Source organism: Strix uralensis, chromosome 18, assembly GCF_047716275.1.
Source record: "Strix uralensis isolate ZFMK-TIS-50842 chromosome 18, bStrUra1, whole genome shotgun sequence".
In the NCBI taxonomy this organism is placed as follows: Eukaryota; Metazoa; Chordata; class Aves; order Strigiformes; family Strigidae; genus Strix; species Strix uralensis.
Genome location: NC_133989.1, coordinates 17,531,976 through 17,554,691, shown reverse-complemented (window position 1 = coordinate 17,554,691; position 22,716 = coordinate 17,531,976). Strand labels below are relative to the sequence as shown.

Genomic DNA, 22,716 nt, shown 5'->3' with positions numbered 1-22,716 from the left:
ATGGGATTTTGGCTCAGAGAAGACAGAGGAAGGCTGTGAAAAGTGCCTCAGCAACCAGAAAAACACAGCCAGTGGAGAAAGCCATGTAAGCTGAATTGTGACTAATTTTATCCAAGGGGAGGTCATCCCTCTGCTCTGATGCCTGCAAGGAGGTTTGATGCCTCAGGGAAAGAAGCGAAGAGGAAGGATCTAGAGATTCAAACTAGAACAACCCTGAGAAATGCAGAGCACCGAAGAGCCGGTATTTATTGGCAGCAGGCTCAGAGGGCCTTTCCACCTTTGCTGGGGGGGCAGGCACCCAAGAAGCAATGCCCTGGATTGCCACAGAGCATATTTCTGGAGCACAGACAGTGAGACCTGGGTGGGATGAATTAGGGATGGCACGACACTTGTTTGCATTGCCAGGCTCCCAGCGTGCTCAGTCCTCAGCAGAAGCCCTTCCCCAGGCTTCAGAGCCATGCAGGGCACTGTGCTGCCCCACTCTACCATCATCTCCATTAGCTCTGGCAGAGCAGGGAGTACCACAGGACAGGCAGCACGGTCAGGGCAACATTTGCATTTGGCAACAGAGTGGCCCAGGCCTGTGTCCTGCATGGGGAGGTGGCTGGGGCAGAAGCACACATGTGGAGCATGTAGGTTGCTGTGTTCTTTCCCTTTGCCTGGTCAAGGGATCCTCTGGGACAGCCTGGCACTGCTGGCAGCCTATGGGAGGAGTGGGCTGTGGCGACAGGGATGCTGGGGCGGCAGAGGTGATGGAGACAGCACCCGGTGGGGCCCTCGGTGCAGATGGGAGCTTGGGGAATTGCATTTTAAGCAGCTGATCAGATCTTCCTTCTTGAATTGAAGCAACTCCTACTCATTGAGCACGTGAACGAATGAAGAGGGGAAGACACCTCGCCTGTGAGGCTGTCCTTCAATCCACCCTTTCTGCAGGGAGAAAGGAAGAAAAAGGAGTGGTGAGGATGGCACAGGGGCATTCAGGGGGATGAGGAACTGGCCCCGTAACAGCTATCTTTGTTTGCCAAGGAAAAGATGGAGGATGGAGAGACAGATGCAGAGCAGGAGGTGACAATCCCAGTCATGGGTAGAGGCAAGAGGTGGACAGAGAGGGAATCATGTGCATCCCAGTGCTGGTCAGCATACACAGGTTCACTCACCCACCAGTTGCTGTCCTCCTTTTCAGACACCACAATGATCTCGCCTGTGCGGAAAGTCAGCTCATCTTCCCGGTCAGCATTGCAGTCATAGAGAGCACGGACCCTGCGGAGCAGCAGTCTGTTCTGCAAGCAGGAGAGAGAATCATCAAGCCTTCCCAGCTTCGTCAGACACAAACTAAAACAGCCCTAGTGTCTTGATCCCAAAGCCCCTGGAAAAGATGTGAGGAGCAAGGATGAGAGACTGGGAGGTTTCCTGTGCAGAGGGAGGGCAGAGGTGGCAGGTCACTTGCTGGGAATTTGGGTGGGACAGGGATCCAGGAGACACCTCCTTCTGCTGGAGCATCCTTCCAGAAGCAGCTGCTCCTCTGCCTCAGGACTGCGACATGTGCAGTTGCACTGTCTGGGGTCCCGGTTCTCTCAGGGCAGGTCTGTGCAAGGACTCAGTGGCGCTGCTTGGCACAACCCCAAGCCCAAGCAGCCCAAGCAAGGTCCCCTTAATGACAGGGCTCTGCGTCTGCATAGCGTTCTGTGGGAGAAGAGACCCCCCTGGAGCACAGAGAGGCAGGGCCAGTGTGGACACTGCACACTTGCCCATCTCTAAAACTGCTCCCTGACCTGCCAACAACCCAAAATCATAAACAAGGCTTCCCTCAAAAGGCAGTGGAGCCTCATGGGGATTTTGGTAGCATTCCCAGCACCTACCAGGGAGATGTCAATGCCAAGGAGTCACAGCTGAAGTGCTGGGATCGATTCCACCTCAGTTCAAAACCAAAGGTGATAAATATGGGCAGATGTGGGAGCTGAGCTGACCCTGGCTGCTGGCCACCTACCAAACTGCTCCTCCGAGGAAGAAGAGGTGGAACATTCCAGGCATGGCCAGAACATGGATCTGGCTCCTCGAGGGATCGGTGTGGGCCAGGCTGTCCCGCTTTGCTGGGGCCAGGAGTGCAGAGGGAGTCCGTGGCTTTCAGGGCACCTAGGACACAGGCTGGTCATCTCCTCCCACCTTTCATCATGGGTGGAGAACAGCAACCACCACTGTCAAGCAATATGCTGCAGCATGATCCTTCTCCATGGTACAGCATAGACAACAAGCATCCCATCATCTGGGAGCTGGAAAGGGGAGGGACTGGGGACGGGGTGGAGAGAGGCATCGGGGGAAGGAGATGTGGACAGAAAGCAGAAGGACATAGAATGTAGTCTGGGGTGAGAAACGTGAGGTGGAAGATGGGTTGTGCAACTCCAAGGTGTCCCAAGAGCTGCCAGCACTGGGGGAAGGATACAGCTGCCATGGGCCATGCACTTGGCACCTTCCGTCCCCCCATACTCCCCACGCTGCTGAGCTCTGCTGGGATGAGGCTGGTTCCTAGAGGCGCCTGGAGGCTCCAGCTGACCTCCATCATGGAGCACCCAGGGCTGCTCCTGGCAGCCCTCACCCCGTTGTCAAAGGGTGCAAGCCACTGCCTCAGTCCCCAGCCTGTCACCCTGCCTGGATGTGGAGAGGGGGACATCATTCTGCCACAGGGCACCCGTGGAAACAAATCCACTGCCTGAAAGATGGAAACAGAGCCATTCTCTTCTCTGAATTCAACATCTTCAGCAGCTCAGCAAACCCCAGAATAACCCTGCCCTGGAGGCACCCGTGTCTAATAGCCAGGGTGGGGGAGCCCCATCATGCTCAGCTGTGGGCATGCCATGCGGTGCTGCAGCTCCCACAGCTCTCCCAGCCCTGCATTCAAGCAAGAGGCCTTGCAGGCCTGATCCAGGAACAAGGCTTGGCCAGAGAAAGCCACAGACAAGCTGACCTAGTGTGGGTGCTGGCCTGCAGACCTCCAGCAGGTCCTTCCTGCCAGCATGGCCTGGCTCCTTGTCCTTTCATTACCTGAAGCCAGGCTGGTCGGACTGGGCTGCTCAGAGCTGAGCGGTACCCAAGGCGCTGGCTCTGAGGATGTGCGCTTGTACTTGATGCTGAGAGGTAAGGGTGGGCTCCTGCTGCTTCTTGTGTCCTCAGCAAAGACAGATGAACTCGTAAGGGAGGGTGGATATGCCCCCTGGGGAGCTAAACAGAGAGCAAGAACAGATCAGGAGTCAGAAGGAAGCTGGCACTCAGCAGGGCTCCCGGGCGAAGCTCCAGGGGAGAATGGGCACAAACACGTGGGCAGACATTTTCTTTTCTCTGCTTGCAGGTCTGACTTGTTGTATCAGGTTGGAAGCAGAACTGGGACTGGCAGAGGGGAAGTCAGGCAGGATTTGTTGAGTCTCCCAGAAAGCAAGGTGAACTCTTGGAAGTGGGTCATGCCATGGGAAGGCTGGGCAAGGATGGCGGGAGCTGGTCTTGCTGAGGAGCAGAACTGTGATGCTGCTGCTGTTTCTGCCAGCAGCTTTGTCTTCCTAGCCCTGTCTCTAAAGACATGCTCCTCTGCCTCTCCCGACAGCAGCAGCACCTGGCAGGGGACAGCACATCCTAACGGCACCAGTGTAGGAGCTCCAAGGGTGAGAAAACATTGTGCTGCCCTTCAAAACAGGGATCAGTGCTAGGACACCAGCCAGCACAAGCCAGCCTTGGTCCTTCAAGGAGAAGAGGACTAAAGGGTGCCCTAGGCCACCAGACAACCCCTCACACCCCATCAAGGGCCCAGCTCCCTCCCAGACCACCCTCTGCCAATGGAACTAGGTTGCAACAGCAGCAGCTCAGCCTGCCAGCCCCTGTATCACCGCACTGCAGGCTCTCACCTGGCTTTGCCCACTGGCGTGGAAATGGAGGTGCACAGGAGGGGGCTGGCATCACATCCAGGTGGGCAGCTGGTGGGGTGCAGGTGTCTGGCCACCTCCCCCAGGACACTGCCCCTGCTTCCTCCAGCCTGGGGGGAGTGGCAGGGGGGTGGTAGCAGCTCTGGGGATGGGCAGACCCTCTCTTCACAGAACCCAGCTGAGAAAGGGATATTTGCAGATTAGATGGAGCGGGTAGGGCTGGGCAGGTACAGGAGTGCCTGCCCCTGCACGTGTGGCCCTAAGCCAGAGCCTGTCAGGACCTCACCTTCTCATCCAGGTCTTCGTCACTCTCATACATGTCATCTTGGCCCAGCCACCACTCATACTCCACATGGACGTGGGGGTTGAACTGATTGCTTTTGGACTGCAGCAGCTGGGGCACAGAGGAGCTCCCTGAGGACCCACCAGCCCCATCGGCAGCTGCTGGCCCTATCCCCAACCACCTAACAATCAGGGCAATGTCTGTGAGCTGCAAGTGGTGTTTCCCGTCAGCGAGGAGGTTTTGTGAAGGTCTCCAAACACACAAATCAGGATGTGGCAGAAGCAGCCTTGGACTCACCCCAGGCAGCGTCGGTACAGCTCCAGGTCTCCCTGCCCAGGCACAGCACGACCCCTGCCTGGCCTGTCCCAAACTGCTCTGCTCTGAGTGACCCCACACCAGTAGGGCCAGCGCCCGCTGGACTCCTCCACACCCTCCTCTGCATCCCATACCAGCACTGGTGATGCTGAGGGGCGCAGGTGGCCCTGCAGGACGTGTCCACACGCGTGCGGGACCCCTGCCGCTCTCTGCCACTGGGATGTGTCCTGAAACCGGAGGGGTGATGACACACACTGTCTTACCAGCTCCTCACACAGGGGATGTCTCATCCTCCTGGCAACATCCAGGGCAGTCTCTCCTGCTTCGTTAGCTGTTGGGGGGGAAATGGCAGCCTTGAACACCACTGGGCTCAACAAATTGAAGAGCAGTGCTGCATTCACCGCATCTGGGGGCAAATAAGCCTCTAAGAAGGGACAGCCTAAAGCCAGACCAAAACAAAGGCTCAGGCCATTAAGGGATGGTGGCTGAGGCACCCAGATAAGGAGAGAAAGGAGCATGATTGACTCATAGAGATGGGATAGGATAGAGGGACAGAAGAACTTAGTCACTGCCAGAGTCTAAAGGCTACAAAACCAGAGGAGGGGTCCACAGCCAACACCCTCTGTGTCACCACAGGGAGCTTTGGACAGACCCAGTATGTGTGTCCTGATACCTGGTGAACACAGACCACTCAGACACCCAGGTCCCAGTGCTTGCAAGCAGGGGTGCGAGTGCAGGTCTGAACAAGTGACAACCATTTTACTTCAGTTTCCTGGAATGTCTGAGGGTGGGGCCTGTGATGGTGTTGATGTAACTCTGCAACCCCCCCTCCTTGATGGAGGTTTGGCTGTGGAGGGGTGGGCTGGGGGGACTCTGGTGAAGGGGAAGGGTGGGAGAAGGGAACAGCAAAAGGTCTGTGCCCTGAGGAACCACAGATTATCCCCGGACCAGTAGTAGGTTCTGCACTGTGAACTTAAGATCCTCAAGGTAGTCAGTAAAGACAGGTCAGGCACAGCTGCGCCCAGCAAGGCTGAGGCAGTGAGAAATTTGGCTGCCAAATCACTGTGCAATGGGGGGATGTGCACCCAGCTCCTGCTGCTTGCCACAGGCTCTTTGCCCTCCAAGGGGCTGCCACCACGCTGCCTGGAGCAGGAAGCATCTCAGGCCATCCCTGGGGGCATGGCTCAACGCACCTACCAGCTCGGCTGATAGCTGATGGTGGAAACATTTGTGCCCTTGCATTTCCTCCAGAATCCTAGTTTTAAAGCTCGCTTCTGTGTTGGGCAGTATAAATGGCTGCACCTGTGATCTGGGCTCCAGAGCACCAGCACACACTGTCTCTGAATCAGTGCTCTGGCAGCCCTCCCACCTGCTCTCCAGCATTGCAGCGCTGGCTTTGAAAATGAGTTAAGTGCCTGTTTTGGCTCCTGCTGTGCAAGTGCTGCATGTGAAAGAGCAGCTCAGGCAGTGTTTGCCTTGCTGGGCTCTGCCAGCTCAATGAGCCCACCTCAGGGCAATCCCACACCGAGCTGCCTGTGGCTGCCCACCTGGGAGGAGGAGAAGTGAACTGGGACAGAGGCACAATCTGCCTGGAGTCAGGAGTACCCCAGAGAGGAGCATCCCCTGCTCCGAGCTGGAGAGCAAAGCTACTGCTTCGGTCCCAGGCTGTTGAGAGCAGGAACCTGTGAAAAGTGGCCACCCCGCTCACAGAGGGCCACGTGCACCCCAAACCGGCTGGAGAGCCAAGAGCAGTGTCAGAGCAGGGCACCTCACTGGACATGCAGAGAAGAGCCTGGGGTTGAGGCTGTCACCCTGTGGGCAGGGTCCCCACCCAACTCTGTCACCAATCCACCTCTCCCCAGCCTCTCCCCAGACGCAGACAAACACTGCTGAGCACTTAAGCAAGGCTAAGGAGGTGTTTCCAGAGAAGAGCTGAGAAGCACGCTGTGTGTGATGGGGTGGGGAATCCTGCAACCACTCACTGATGGTGATGTTGGCTTTGGCCTTCAGCAGCAGTTTGACACACTCGGGTTTGTTGTGAGAGCAGCAGTAGTGAAGCGGCGTGTTCCCCTCTGCTGTCCGCTTTGCCAGGCTCCCGCTGCAGCAGAGGGTGGATAATGTCAGCACCCCTGGGAAGAGCCGCTGGCCCCAGCCACAGCAAACACTGCCTGGTGCTGGCACACGTGTCCTTCCCACCTTGCCTGGAGAAGGGGTGGTCACCACCACCATCACACCTCAACCCAGAGGACACAAGGCCCCTCTGATCTAGGGGGTAGTTATCCCAAGCACAGACCAAGGTACGTTTGCTGGGAGGCCTGGCCTGGTGATTTTTCTTTTTTTGTGGAGCATTTTGGATTCATCAGCCTTGCACCTTTCACTAGCACGGCTTAGCCATGACAAACTGACTGGGTGTCCTGAGCTTACCTGTTCTGGACAAGAAAATCAACTATATGCAAAGAGGTTCGATCAGACAAGAGCACTGCCAGGTGGAGAATGGTCTCCCCAGGTTCCTGTAGCCAAGAAAAATACAGCAAGGATGAGACTGTGTCTGCCTGCACTATCGCCACAGTAGGAGCGCTGTCCTCTAGGGACTGTCCTTAGACATTTTAAATCCCTGAGAGATGAAGAGGTTTGACTGTCTCTTCAGAACCCACCAAAGCTAGTAAGAACCTAGTTAACATGCGTAGAGTCATGGCTTATGGCTTCATGAAGAAGAATCAGTCATTCCCTTTTCACATTTAGAAACAGAAGCAACCAAAGGTGACTTTTCTCCCCAGGCCAGTGGCTGAACTTTGCTGAGTCCATGATCTCACCAGAGCCCTGGGTGTGCAACAACTGCTTCCCATGGAGCTGCTTCTCACTTGCCATTTTGTTCCAAGACATCCCATACTGATGGTGCTTCTTGCAGCATTTTGCTCCTTTGATTTTACTCTGAGGACAACCCCCAGCATCCTTGATGGTAAAGGGGGTGGCATGGCAGTGTGTTTGTGGCTGCGCTCTCCTCTTGCACTTACAGCAAGGACCTATGCTGCGGTTTTGCAGGAAAAAATGCTGCCCTGATTTTTCAGCCTACAGTGAGACTTGGATGTCCTGCAGAAATCTGCTCAGAAGTTTACAGGTGAATCTTGGTTACAAATTGGCCTCTGGAAAGCCTTGGGCCTGTGGTTATGGCTTCTGGCCCCTGCATACACAGCACGAGGAGGGCTGTGGGGTCACAACCAGAAAGCCTCCCTCTGCTGTGATGTTCCTCACCCTGCCCGAGTCTGCCTGTTGTTCCCAGCACTGTTTTTATCAGAAAACTCTGTCCCCTCCTGGACACAGGGACCCTTATGGACAGGCTGGAGAGGCAACAGCAAAACTATTTGCCATACAGGCCCACAGGATGGGTAGCCATACCTGCAGAGGTGCCAGCACAGGCTCGCTCAAATCCACGTTCTCTGCATATGCTTGGAGCAAAGAAAATATGTCCTTGTCTTTCACGGCTTCTGGGAGGCCAGAGCACTGAGCAGCAGGGCTCCTCTTGGCATATTTCTTCTCAACATACTTGGAAATGATGAAATTTTTCCGAAAAGCCCTGGCAGAGACCAGCCAAATGAGAGTTAGGGGCCACAGAGCAACCGAGTGAGCATCCTAGGGCCACCCGCCTCCTCTCCCGCTGCCCCAGCCGCCTTCCTCTCTCCTTCAGACATACCAGGCAATTTAGCACCTTTTCTCTCTCTGTCGCATTCCCCAAACTCCTCTGTGGCAGCATTCATAACTCCTTTTACAATACAATGTGGTTTCCTTAAAGCTTCCTCTCCTGCAGTTATATAACTGAACAAGAACTTGACTACCATGCATTTAGCGTGCGAGCCCTGCCATGGCTGGGGCAAGGACGCCTGCACCCACCAAGGGAAGCCAGAACCAGCTCCCCGTCTTTCCTTTCAGCGGGGATCCCACTGCCTTCATCCAACACCCAAAGGTCTTGTGCTGGCCGGGACGCAGAAGGGTTGGTGTTTCTCCCTCTCTCCCAGGCACTCCTTGCTTTCCAGAACCCCCTCCATCCCCTCTGCTCTGGGATGAGGAGCCCTGACCCCTCCACCCTTCCTGGGTGGGAGACACTCAGGGGTGCACTGGGGATTTCTGTACAGTCCTGGTCATGTTTTCTGCTCTCTTCTCCCTTCCTTTCCCTTCTTCCCCAGACCTGACTCATCCTTTGCCTTTCAGACCCCTCTTCCCTCACAGTTCAGTACTGGGCTCAGCTCCCTGATGGTGAGAATTAGGGGAATGAACAGAAATCTTAAGGACTGGGAAACACCACATGGCATGAACTGGCCAAGAGTATCCACAGGTCAGGAACAGCCTCCAGACAAGGACTGGCCGAGTAAGCTAGGACTCTCCCCCTGGAGAGGCCCTAAACAGCAGAAGCAGTGGCCAGCCAGAGGATCTGAGGTGGCCACAGATGCCCCAGGGGCAAAGGGGTGCTCCAAACAGAAAAGGCCACTGAGGAAGAGATGAATTATTAATTTCACGCAGTTTCAGTTTCCCCAGCATCCAAGCGGAAGGGTGGATCTGGCAACTTGGATCTTGAAAATACAACTTCTTCCAGTTGTATTTTCCTGCTCTCTCAGCTCTCTCCCGCTCTCTCCCTGCCAAGTGCAGTTCCTTATCCACCTATTCACTGCAGGGTAGGTCCACACTGTCTAAATGATGCCCTAGTTAGAGCATACATGCCTGTAATGGAACCTCATCATGCCTGTTCTGCTTGCTCTCCAGACTCCTGAAAGTTCCCTCAGCCCCTGACAATAAGCTCCCCAGCTATATGTTTCCCCCAAAAGCTCTGCTGCACCCCAGGTTTACAGCACTAAGCCCTGGAGAAGACCCCAGCTGCTGCTGGGACCAGTCACACCACCCCAGCTCTCCCCGTCCTCTGCAGAGCCTCAAGGCTGGGGCACTGTGGGATGAAGAACGGGGGGGTTCCTGCATCCTCAGCAGATCTTTGCTCAATGCCTACGCTGATCCTGGGCCCCAGCCACTGGACACAGTGAACTGCTCTGCATTGTGCAAGTCCTTGTCCCCTGTCCCACTCCAGCCTCCCACCCTTCCCTGCCCTGCTGATGTACAGCCGGGGCTGTCCTGCTTGGCAGCTCCACTTGTTTTTAATGTTTCTCTGCTTTCCTCTCCCTTTCCAGCATCAATTCCTCAATCCTCCTGACCTCAAGGCCAATCCTTGAGCTGTCCTGTTGGCTCTTCCTCACTCTTCTCTCCTTTAACAAACTTTTCCTGCTGGGCTTGATGAAATTGCTTCTAAAGAGAAGTTACAGTCTGGGGAGGAGATCGGGCAGTGCCATGTGCCTGGTCACTGTGGGGAGCACACAGGACTGCAGAGTGTGTGCCCATGGGTGAGGGCCCCGTATCTAACCTTCCATAAAAAACAGCTTTTGCAGAGCAACTCACATGTCACTGTGCACTGTGGGCTTCATGGAAAAGCTGGGGAGATTCACTTCCATGATCTTGTTGAAGCCAGAGTTGCCAATATTCCTCGCCAGCTGCAAAACAGCCAAGCTAGAGGTCACATGGGACATGCAGCAGCTCTACATGTGTGGCAGCAGGAGAGGGAGCTCCAGGCTGAGATCCTGGAATTGAGGGGATGTCAAGCGGATGCTGGAGACTGCCCTGACTCGTACTGCTGAGCTCTCCCAATGCCAGCAGTGCAACCAACCCCCGAGCTGACTCTCTGGCTCAGACCTGGCAAGCAGTGATCCCTGTTAAACACTCCCATCCCCTCCCTGATGCCCACCAGCTGCCTGCGGCTCCCATCACAGCCCTACCAAACCCCTGAGCACCTGGAGCATTGTGGCCCAAAAATAGCCCCATGCAAGGTCTCCAACGCCCTGCCTGCCCCACACTCTTCTCTACCTCAGGACAAGCTTGGCCCTGCCCCACAGCTCCCCTGCAGCAGGGGACACAGATGGGGCAAGGGGACTGAGGGAGATGGGTCACCCAGCAGCAGTGAAATGACTCCCTCCTCTCCTCCCTGAAGATGACAGTTCCTGCCACAATAACCACTAAACCCTGGGAATTACAGAAGGGTATGGGTCAGTTTAACAGGTGGAAAACCCACTGAATTAACTTAGTTTCAGGAATGCCACAGCAGAAGCAGGGGGAGGCTTAAGGACAGAACGCACTGGCAGTGTCCTACCAGCAATTCAGAGGTTGACAGCTTGTCCAGAGACAGCGACTGGATGCGGGAGAGATGCACACCCATCTCTCTGTGAATCCCAGAGCACTCAATGCAGATCAGGATGCCCAAGTTGATGGAGAGCCAAGTGGGATCTGTAGAGACAAGATCACCAGGCTCGTGCACATCTCCTGCCCACCAGCCTCACACCACCTCAGGGCACAAACTCCCCAGCAGGAAAGAGGGGAAGGGCAAGACCCCACATGCCTGCGAGTGTCCAGGAACTGGATGCTGTGGAGGGCAGGGCAGAGCTCTGTCTGCCCAGGGTGGAAGAAGCATGGCAGACCCATGGCCATGGGTTGGCTCTCACCTGGGGCCGAGCAGTCGCAGCACTCCCTGTTCCCAGGCAAGCCTCTGACCTCCTCGATGATGGCCTGGGTCAGCTCCTCCCAGCTGCTCTCCCTTCCGCCCTGCCCCTTGCTGAAGGCCACGTTCAGTGCCTCCTCCTTGCTGTTGCTGAGGATGGACACCCAGCTGCATGGGCAGAAAGCAGCTTAGAAGCAGGATCCCGTGTAGCTTGGGCTTCGGGGTGAGGAGGGCAGTGGGACTGATCCCATTGCTGCAGGGGAGATCCCACTCTGCCTCAGTCTGCACAGCAACCACCACACTCGAAGGTCCTGCCCGGGACTCCAGCAGCAAACTGGGTGCCAGGAGCCTCCATCAAGCTCCATGTCCTGTTTGCAGTAGGCCAGACCCCCGGGGTGGCAGGGACACAGTCAGGATGGGAAGGGCATCAAACAAGGGGTTGTGGCATGCTGCTCAATTAGACAAAGAGCTGGCTCCTCAGCAGCAGCCAGAGGAGCATTTTTTGGTCCACACCAAGGCACTGGCGGTACTTACGCAACACAGTCCTGCTCGTCCTCTGCCAGGAACCGGTATGTGCGGTTGTCTGAAACACACAGAGCCAGTCTTCTCTAGGCACCCCTCTCGTCCATCTCCCCTGCCAGCCTCATGGCAGGGACAACACACCTGAGCTGGGCTCAGCAGAGCTGGGAGCAATCTCCAGCCCAGGCACCCGGGGTGACTGTCACCTCTGTCTGACTCAGTCCCTACCCAGTGCACCCCAGACAAAGAGACCTGCTCCTGTGCCAGGAATGAGGGATGCTGCTGTTAGCTAAGCTGCAGCCTGGGAACTACACTTGTTTGGTTCCCAGACACACTGCACTGCTCCACGACAGTGCTACCTATCTCCCACCCTGCATGTGCATCAGTGATCCTGAGCAGAGCTGCCTCCTGGCATAATTGCCCAAGAATAACACCCCGCTCTGAGCTGGCCCAAAGCTGCAGAGCTTCCCCTCATCCCTGCCCACGCTGGCTCTCTGAGTTCAAAGCGCTGCCGCCTCTCTGGGCCCTTCCCAGAGGAACAGCAGGGCAGGTGCCACCACTCACGGGAAACCAGATCGAAGCACTTCTTGTCATCCATGTTCGGCTTCACCTGGCAGGTCAGTAAATTCAGCTTGACTGGTGGGCGGTTAAGCTACAAGCAGAATGAGGAAGCATCAAAGGGCTGTGGTCCAGGAGTGCGGAGCACTGTCTGGCTCTGGAGACAGAGCCATGGATCTGCCTTATGCCTGGCACTGTGTCTTTGGCTCCACTCTCATGAGCAATGCAAGAAATAGCAGCACGGACCTTTTCTTTCCCAACAGCCACCCCAAGCTTGGAGCCAGGTCCCCAGGCTCATGCCCCTCCATGCAAACAGACACGTGAGGACCTCCTGTGTTTATCTGAATGTCTCTTGGGTTACAGGGACTTAAGTCTCAACAGAAAGCCTCCTACACCAGGGCAGGCCAGCAGGGTAGCAGCAGGCATGAGGGCTCTGACAAGCCCCAGGAAGCCACTGGTGTGCCCGGCAGCAGCTGGCTCTGTGGATCCTGCAACAAGAGGCAGCAGCTCCCAGGCAGGAACAGAGCAGAATGGAAGAAGCAGTTCCTACCATGCTGTGAGAGATGGTCAGGTAGCCATTGCTGATGGTGCATTTCCTCTTCTGCCAGACTTTTCTCAACCTGGAAATGAGTGGAGGGTGAGCCGAGAGGACACACGTGCAGAGGAGCAGACATGCAATGCAGTGCAACACTGGCAAATGCAAGAGCCATGCAAGGCACAGCATGGGCCTGCAGCTCGTATCAGACATGCCGGCTGGGCTGCCACAGTCAAGGTCTATTGCTCTTGGTCTGTTCTGGGCTGAGAAGGACCCATCATATGGCATAAGCCAGGCTTGTACAGACAGGCAGCACAGCTGCTGTGGAGGTGACACAGATGCAGAGGGGCAGCAGGACCTGCTAGCAGAGCATGAAGCCCTTAGAAGAAGCCCTCAGCAAACATCCAAGACCATCCCCTCCAAACTGCTCCCAAGCTGGCTTTCCTGTGCCTGCCATTCGGGCTAGACCGTAACACAGGGGAAAGGTGCAAGAGATACACTCGAAAGCGGAGAGAGACGAACTTCAGTCTGCAGTGAAGGAGACTCCTGAGCCCCAATTCATTATTTTCTGTCCAGTTTCAGGTTTTGCTAGGATACTTCACAGTCCTTTCCAGGTGTGCAACTCCCAGTGCAGGACCCATGTGATTCCCAGCAAGCATACTCCCACTCCATGGTGGGAGATGATCCTCTTTCCAAAGACAGTGGAGTGCTTTCCAGGAGCTCAGGGTCTGGCTCCTGGGAGAGGGGCACAGAATGGCTGCTGGCTCTCTCCCTCCTCTGGCCTGCTATGCCATCTCCAAGGCAGCACTGATGCATGCTGTGTCTAATTCATCCCACATTTCTGCTCATACCCTTAATTCTCATCATCAGAGAGCTGAGCCCAGTACTGAACTGTGAGGGAAGAAGGGTCCAAAAGGCAAAGGATGAGTCAGGCCTGGGAAGGAAGGGAAGGGAAGGGAAGGGAGAAGAGAGCAGAAAACATGACCAGGACTGTACAGAAATCCCCAGTGCACCCCTGAGTGTCTCCCACCCAGGAAGGGTGGAGGGGTCAGGGCTCCTCATCCCAGAGCAGAGGGGATGGAGGGGGTTCTGGAAAGCAAGGAGTGCCTGGGAGAGAGGGAGAAACACCAACCCTTCTGCGTCCCGGCCAGCACAAGACCTTTGGGTGTTGGATGAAGGCAGTGGGATCCCCGCTGGAAGGAAAGACGGGGAGCTGGTTCTGGCTTCCCTTGGTGGGTGCAGGCGTCCTTGCCCCAGCGCTCACAGGGCTTGACAGGACATTGGGCAGCTTCATGGGAGAGGACTGCCCCCAGAGCTAAAAGATGGACACAAGCTGCCTGGAGTTCTGTGTTGTCAGCAGTTGGAGGCTAGCATGGTGCTGAGCACACCTTCATGCTTGCTTGTCCTGTTCCTCTGCCTTGTGGCCACCCCAGGGAGAGGAGGGTGGTCTGGGTGAGCCCTGTTCTGGCCCCCGGTCACCCAAGCACAATTGAAAGGGGCCTGCTGGATCCCAACTTACCCATCACTTTTCTTGAAGAGGGTCCCCGACTTCTCTGTGCCATACTGCTTGTTCCCTTGCAGCTGGTGCATGTTGTACCCTGCCTGCTTGTTCCCAGGGTCCTGGCAGAGGAGAGAAATAGAAGCAAGGCCCTACCCCATCAGTACCACTGGCAACCAAGAGCATGTCCTCACAGGACTGCCAGGGACCCTGTGCTCCCCAGAGCTCACCAGAAACCCCACAGCTTTTTGCACTAGCAGGCAGGCACTATATAAGCAGCTGCCATGTCGTGCCCTCTTTGGGCACCACCCCCCATTCCCTTGCAAAAAGGATCAGGCTTTACCTCTTTCTGCTCCAACTGCAATGCTTTTTTCAGCTGATCCCGAAGGGAGCAGAGCTGCTTCTTCTCCTCGTCCTGCCTGATCTTCATCTGAAAGGCACAGGAGCACAGAGAGCTGCTCACATGGCAGCAGGAGGCTCCTGTCTCAGCTGTGGCATCTCACTCCTCTTGGTCACAGCAGAGGTACCCCCACGCCACCCTCTGCCCTCTCTGCCTCCCCATCTCTGTGGGACGCACCGAGCCCCATTCCTACAGTGGGAGGTTGCTACTCATCCCCTGCAGTGCCATGGTATGTGCTGTGTGCAAGAAGAACTTCAGTGGAAACTTTGCTGAGAGGAGGGAGCGGGCATGTCCCCAGCGTTGAGACTCCTGCAATGTGAGACCAGAGGAGAGCAGTCTGCATTTTACTGAGAAAAGAGCTGTTTGCAGCTCTCTGCAGTGTAAACACAACCAACAGCTTGAAGGTCACTGTGGTTGTTGTTTTTTTTCCCCTTGGTAGCATCAGTAATTAAAATAATTAAAAGGTCTCCAAGCCATCAAAAAGTTGATGGACCTTGGCACAGGAATGTGGCCCTGAAATGGAGCCTGGAGTGAGGGATCCATAGGATGCTGCTTGCTGTGTTCAGCTACCCTGCTTTGGAGTGATGCCCCCCTTCGTTTTGTTATTTACATAATGGATTTTAATATGAATGATTAAAAATTATGGAACAGATTAATTCAAACAAAGTGCAGATGCCTAGAGGAGACCTGCACTACAGGACCAGGGGAGACGAGTACAAGTGATGCTGACACAGTATTTGGGTGAGGACCATATCCCAAGCCTCTGCAAATTTTGACTTGCAAGGAGGTATGGAGAAGGATAAGCAAGCCCATGTAAACTAGAACAGCTGTCTAGAAACTCTGGTAAACCAACATAAACCCTCTGCTGTGCTTGGAGGATGTCATACCACCTGGGACGTGAGTGCGCAGGCTGTCTCTGAAAGCCTTGCTGCTTGGAAAAACTCCTTTCTGTCTCTGGGCCATGTATGACTGACAGAGCTCAAAGTCAAAAGCTAAAGTTCACAAAACTTACATGACCTGCCTCTACAGCAAAATAAGGCCCCGAGGAAATGCATTAAGAACTTGAGTTGGCAGCAACAGGCATAGAAAGCTAGGAGCACAAATGCAAAGCCTGGAAGTCTGCAGAGCAGCTAGGGCTCTGGCAGATGAATATGTTAGAGCCTCCTCAGTATCCATGTTTACGCTTGTTCTTCCTACTCTGTGTCCTGGGGTATGGCACTGTAATTTTCCCACTCCCAGTTATGACTGCATTTCCCCCCTCCATAGGCCACTTGCACATCAGAGATTCAGGAAATAATGATTAAAAGATGTGAAGAGCTGCAAAAGTCTTCAGTTCTGCTTCTGCAGAGAAAAAGGAGGCCCTGGGGAAGACATCCTTGGTCTCCAGCCTGCTACTGCCTGCCACACCCGACTTTAGATGAATACTCACAATCTGCAGTTCTGGGATGAGCTTCTCTGTAAACTTCTTAAGTTTTGCTGTTGTGTTTAAACATTCCTGGAAAAAACTGAGAGGAGATGTTAATGTAAGGGCATGTCTTGAAATTCTGCTCTTAGCACTGGCTGTGAAGCTTACAGACCCCAGGCTCCCCCGAGCTCCTGCCTCAGAGCCCATCATGCCTTCAGCAGGCAGCACTTTCATTTCATAGTGCAAAAAAATCTTTCTTGGGAAATATATTTTAGAAATATTTGGAGGCATTTAAATTCAGGGAGAGTGCTCAGCACTCTGTCTTCTTTGCAGCCCTGATTTCTACTTTACAAGGGCTTATGAAAATGTCAGACTAAAGAGAGGAAACACACCCCATTGAGATCCTTGCCTCCACTGCCTCCAGGAAAAGAGGACTTTTGTCAAGTTACAGGACAGGCCAAACTGACTGCAGGAACCCAGGTTCTTCAAGCTAAGCCATCCCCAGGCCCCCTCTACAACCAGCACTTCTGGAGAGAAAGGGTGTGCAGGCAAGTTACCGGCCGCTCTTACTTGAACTGTGAGCTGCAGTGCTTGATGTGGTTTTGCAGCAGACCAATCCCTTTCTTGGTTTTGATCTCATTCACTTTGATTAGATACTGAAGGGAAAAGGACACAGGGACTGAATGTGTAGCTTAGAGAGAAATGCCTTTTATGCACTTTTTGATGGTCCCCCTCCCAGTGTGTTGTGGCCCATCCTGGCAGCCACGCCCTGATGGGAGCAGCTCATGTGGCCTTTATGGGGGGAGAAGATGGTGGTAAGCAGAGCCCAGTGATTTGATCTGGCCAATAGAGTGGTGGACCCACTGTGGTGGCATGGACCCTGGCTTTGCTGGGTTTTACTTATGCAGGGTAAACACTCAGTTAATACACCCTCAAGGATTCACCATTCATGGTGTCTTCGCTGAAGAACAGCCAGCTTTCCTACAGACAATCAAACCTCATTGCTCAAGACCCAAGTTCCTCCAAGTCCCACTAGACTTGATCCATGAACTGCACCATTTCCACTTGACCCTACCGACAACATCAGTGCTGCAAACCTGCCTGCCTATATCCTACACACAGCCTGCCTTGAGGACCTTCAGCAGTGAGTTGAAGGTTCAGATTTCCAGCCCAAACTTATCTGCCACCTCACCCAGCCCATCCTCCACCATAATAACCTCATCTGTGAAAACCAACACTAGCCCTTTCAGTTGGTGGACTGACAACATGAAACAGTGTGCTGTGCTGTGCTGTGAAACACGTTGAGTATTTCTCCATACATCTCTGGACTACTCCTACACCAGCATCAGCTCTCTTGACATTGCAACTACTGTAAAAATAGAAACCTACCAACAACCATTTCCAGAAGGCCCCCAGGCCAACATAGTAAATCACCTACCAAAATATATGTTCAACGTGGCCAGCCTCAGACTTCCCTGTATTTATTCTGAGAGGACCATTCAAAACGCCCTCAATCCATTAGAAGAAGTGTTTCCTAGAAGACACCCTCTCAGGAACCTGAATGCCATGTGTGGACTCACATCAGCACAGACGAATCCTCCACCTGACCTACTGTCTCTGTTTAAGGATGATGCAACTCCATAGCACAAGGGCTTCTGATATTTTAAGTAGAACAGTTTCAGTACGGAAACAGTCACTGTTTCCAAAACATGGTTACAAAGAGCTGGATATTTTTAATGAAATTAGTATCTTCTAATCTTTTATTCATGCTGTTGCTTGTGACCTGTGGCAGTGGGAGCAGGAAATCCCGTTTGAGGGATGACGGGCTGAGTTTATTCCAACAAGCAGAGAGAGGGCTATGGTGGGACCATCTGAGAGGGAGCAGGGACCTTGGTGCCAGCAGTGACCACCGTGAGCAATCAGGAAGGTGATTGGATCCAAAGACTTTGCGGGGTTTTTCTCAAGTTGTTGCCTCTACTGCCAGGTTAATATAGGCTCAAGCTTTGGCTAAACTCCTTGATCAGCCCCTACCCAGCTTGGCTTGAGCCTACCACAACCCAGGCAGCTCTCCAACTGAAGGAACATGTCCAGGGTCTTGCTGGCACAAGAGACGTGACCTGTGAGCAATGGCCCCTGGGGATCTGCAGCCCACCCCAGTGCTGCTCCCCAGAGACCAAGCAGAGGGAGTTGCTGGATGCTGCTGGTGACTGGGGCAGAGCCCAGGAAGGCAGAAAGGGACCTGCAATACCCTGGACACAAGCATGACTCACTGACTAGGGACAGAGCATGGCCCTGAATGAAAAATCAATGTGGATTCAGACAAAAAAAAGCTGCTTTGAAACAATCCCAGTTCAGAGGGCAAGTGACAAACACCAGTGTGAGGGTCACTGCTGATGTCTGCCTGCTCCAGCCTGGGCTCTGCTGGGGCTGTGGCACAGTTTCTGTGCTCCAATAGAAGGAAAATTCATCTCTTGGATGCCAATTTAGCGACTCTAACACCACTCTGCATGGCACTAGCTGATCCCTGTCCTTACCTCACACATGTTCAACTGGAAGGTCCTGCGTTCCTTCTCCATCTCCTCAGCAATCTCCCCCCCGCTCACCTCGCTCCGCACCATGCCATGCTGCTTCGCCAGCTCACGCTTCTCCTTCTCGATCTTGGCTCTCAAGGAAAGAGGAGAGATACGTGAAAGGCTCCGTCTGACTACTGGCAAGTGAAGGCAGACAAAAACCAGCCTCCAAGTCCAGGCCTCAGGGTGAGGGAGCCTGAAGACTTACAGTTTGCTCTCATAGTCTTTGCAGGCCTTCTCAAAGGGCTTCTTGAACTCCTAGGAAGAGCCAAAGGCACCATTTAATGACTACGACCATGTCAGAGCCTTCCTCATCCTCAGTGTACTGTGTTCCTTGCAGACCCAGGACATGGCTGTCCACAGGAGTGTCACTCACCAGGAAGATCCTTGCCTTTCCTCAGTACACAGTGGACAAGTGCAGGTTCACTCACAGGCACATGCTTGCACACACACGCAAATACACGTACATCACACATATGTACGTCACACAGGTATGTACATAGCAGTACCCAGCTATAACACCTTCCACTGACTCACAATTTTAAGGGCAGAAGGAATTGCTCAGACAAGGCAGAAAGTACTGACCAGGTTCTCACCTGCTGAAGCCAGAATGTCATGTTTAACCAAAACAGCACTCAAAGACATCAGAAACCTACCCAAACCTGGCAACATAAGCACAATCTCATTCTTTCCCAGGTATTCATTTAGTGTTGAATTAGTCTTGCTGCTAAAAAAACATCATTTGTTTCTCATTGGACTTTGTGTGACTTTAGCTTCTCTCCAGTGGTCACCATTTTGGTATGTTTGTCCATTATTATGTCCATTATATGTCCATTTACTCAGATCAACCATATTCTGCCCTGTTCTCACCACTTACTGCTCTGCAAACATCTGTGTCAAAGAAAGACAAAGTAAATCAGGTTGGAGGGGGCTTCAGGAGGTCTCTAGTCTAACGTCCCACTCAAGTCATGGACAGCACGGAATCCAGACCGCTCTTTGTGCAGGCAGATGTTGAAAAAAACCCAAGGATGGAGATTCCACAGCCTCTCTGGGTCCCTGTCTCAATGCCTCTCTGTCTCCCGAGGTGAAATTTCTTTATTTATGTCAAGACAGAACCTTGTCAGAACAGATCTTGCATTTATCTCCATTCTAATGAAAATGTCAAATTGATTCAGGTCTGCCTCTGATTCCTGTTGGATCCCATTAGAAATGCCTTCAGCTTAATCATGACTCCTTGTGGGCAGCTGGTATTTTTCCTCTCTCTCTGCCTGTTTTCTTGGTTCCCAATCTTCTTGATGTCGTCCTTAACAACACAGACGGTGGATTTTTTTCCTTCATATTTATTTATTCTTTATATATTCTTTTATCAATTTACTTCACACCAGAGGTTCCAGAATTTGCTCTCTCCTTCCTCTTTCATGCTCCAAAAGGATGCCTAAGTGCTCATAATCTGTTTTCATGTTTGGCATTTAGTCCTTTGGAAGTTCCCAAATGCTGTCACCATTCCCATCTGTCTTTCTGCAATCTTGTCCAAAACTTTCCCTCCAGTTTCCCAGAAGTGCAGCTGTTTGCTCAAGGATCCCCAACCCAGCTGTGATACAATCCACCTGCAAAACTTTCATCAAGCATCTGAGGAAACTGCAGAGCTGTGAGAAAATCTATAGAGTGGAACCATACAAGATTAAACAGGTAAAATTACAGAGTTCGGGTTGTTAAAACAAGTTTGTTACTAGCTCAAGGACTCAAGAGGAAAAATAGTACAATGGGAAAATATAAAATCCTAAAAGAAGAAAACACAAGGATTTGCCAGAGTATGAGCAGCTCTGGTGAAAGACAACAATGACCAATAGCAAGAATCTGTTTCAGGGAGCAACAGCACTGTCCCTTCTCCTCCTGAGCTGGTTTGCTTGGCCAGCACGAGTCCTCGGGTGTCTCATCATGGTGCTGAGCATATTAACGTCAAGTTCATTAAATCCTAACCATCTTGCATATGCATCAGCTGATAAATAACTGCTTTACTGTTTCAATTCATACATACCCTGCTTGCAGAGTCTCTGTGCCCAAAATCACAGAGAGAGGAGTGGTGCCAGGTCACAGCTGGCAGCTGCTCCACCACATTAGATGCAGGCTATGATCAGCAACCCCTCTACAGTGACCTTGCTCCAGCATCGGGATCGGGACCGGTCCAGCCTCCTCACCCTGAACAGGCACAGACACCCCTATGCAGGCAGAGGCACCCGGGGGCAAGTGCACAGAGCTGATGGCCCGAGTACAGCCATGGGGACTTAGCAGCAAGAACATGTGTGCAGACTTACCAAGAACCATGATGACCTTCCCATTGGTTAAAAAAGGCAAAAATTAAACAGGAGTTTGATGTTTTTCCTAAAATCTACACTGATGACCACTGTGAAGCTTTTTGATATCTCTACAGCGCTGAAGATCAAATTGCATGGTCACTTCAGTACTTGCTACTCTGCAGTCCCTGAGAGGTACCTGCAGCTGGTAGATACACATATGCACGCTCAGATTCACACCAACACGTGTGCTTACACACATAAATGCAAGAGCCACAGGTGGGTCTGCAGGGTAGGGAAGACTCACTGGGAGGTTTTGGGGGAGTTTGTGCATTGATGGCCAGGGAAAATATCAATATTTGGTGCACAACACCCTGATTTTTCCCCACATAGCAAATGCCACCAGACTCCTCCAGATTCAGCCAGGTGCTTGCAAACAGGCAGAGGTCCCAGCTAAGGGGCACCACTAGCTTGACCTGTGGTGTGAGATGCCAGCCTCAGGAAGGAGCAGGGTCCAGCACGCAGGAGGTGCAGACAGACCTGCCCTTCCAACATATATCTCTGCCGGAGGGCAAGGAGTGAGCCAGGGATGAGACCCCGCAGCTGGTACCCGCTCTGTCTCCAGCCACTCGCTTACCAGCCCCACCTCAGCACAGCCCTTTCAGCCCCTGCTTACCCCTTTGAGCTCTTTCATGTCACCCTTTATTAATGACTCCAGGGAAAAGTTAATGTTGTGGTACAGACTCTGCCACTGGAAAGGAAAGAGAGAGATCACATCAGTAGCACTGCACCCCTGCACTGCTCCTCATGTGGAGAAAGCAGAGCTGTTTGTGAGCCTGCAGAGGAACCACTTTGGAAAAGAGTCGGGAAAATACCAGGCTAGAAAAAACCACAGCCAGCCTGGCCCAGTGTTGGTGAGAGGCCAGCTTCAAGCAGGATGGTGGACAGACCTCCAGAGGCCTCTTCTGAGCAGCCTCGGATGTCTGCACAGGCAGCCCCAGCCGTGCAGGCTGCACTACTGACTCTGCAACCGCACACCATGGCCTCCTGCCTCCATCTGGGGAAGAGGATGAGCTTGGACCTCCAGGCTGTGGCCCAGAGCCTACTGCTTTTCTTGGAGACCCCTGCCAGCAACCCCTTGCAAACCAGGGGCCCCACTCTGATGTACATGCAGGGGACAGAGCTGCCTACCAGGCTCCTGACAGCGGTCAGCAGCTCCCGGGAGAAGGCAGCAAAGGTGCTAAAGGCACTGGCCAGCTGCTCCTCGCCCTCCAGCTGGTAGTTGGTTGAGAACTTCTCCTGGGCAGTGATGTGGGCTTCCAGGTGGCTGATGAGGTCTGGGTGAACATGGATGGTCTCTGGTGAGTGGAGGGAGAAGGTCAGGATGAATGCCCAACCCCACCTCCCTCCTGGGAGTCACCATGCCTGGTTCTGCTCACTTACCTGAGCTGGCTCCTGTTGCCATCTGGTGTCCCCCCGTGCACCTCCAGCTATAGGGACCCCTGAGACCCCTATTCCCCGCTGTGGTCAATCCGACCTGCAGTGAGGATTCCCTCATCCATCCATCACCATCTCCCCCCACCTGAGGCTCCATTTTGCCCTGACCTTGTCCACAGCTGTGCTCTGCCTTGGCTGCTTTCCTCATCTTCTGCAGCATGGCTCGGTCAGCATCCAAGGCCTAGAAATGTGGAGGAGATGGTCACTGACTACATCCATACATGCATTTTCATAACCCACAGGGCTTAGCACAAGCCTCAGCATCCCCAGGCTGGGCCGTCCAGCCAGCAGATAGATGATGATCGAGTGGTAGTAGTCCATATATATCTTAAATATCTGCAAGCCTTGCTGGTGTTCTTCTGGAAGAAGTGGTCAAGCGTTAAGGGAGAATTGGAAAATATAATAGAA

General features: G+C 53.4%; 1 protein-coding gene across 1 annotated transcript; it reads right to left on the bottom strand.

Annotated features, from left to right (window-relative positions):
- Positions 1-221: 221 nt before the first annotated feature.
- LOC141951844 (arf-GAP with SH3 domain, ANK repeat and PH domain-containing protein 1-like) lies at positions 222-22,062 on the bottom strand. Its single transcript, XM_074888584.1, has 24 exons — positions 22,003-22,062; positions 21,488-21,562; positions 18,726-18,775; positions 18,482-18,611; positions 16,518-16,603; positions 15,972-16,047; positions 14,486-14,572; positions 14,164-14,264; positions 12,660-12,729; positions 12,116-12,203; positions 11,567-11,615; positions 11,037-11,200; positions 10,688-10,821; positions 9,943-10,034; positions 7,903-8,080; positions 6,931-7,016; positions 6,489-6,604; positions 4,770-4,837; positions 4,195-4,302; positions 3,891-4,086; positions 3,040-3,216; positions 1,988-2,133; positions 1,158-1,280; positions 222-927 (listed from the first exon to the last, which is right to left on the bottom strand). Exons 2-24 carry the CDS (start codon positions 21,503-21,505, stop codon positions 853-855), a joined length of 2,418 nt encoding a protein of 805 aa, XP_074744685.1. The 5' UTR covers positions 21,506-21,562; positions 22,003-22,062; the 3' UTR covers positions 222-852.
- Positions 22,063-22,716: the final 654 nt, after the last annotated feature.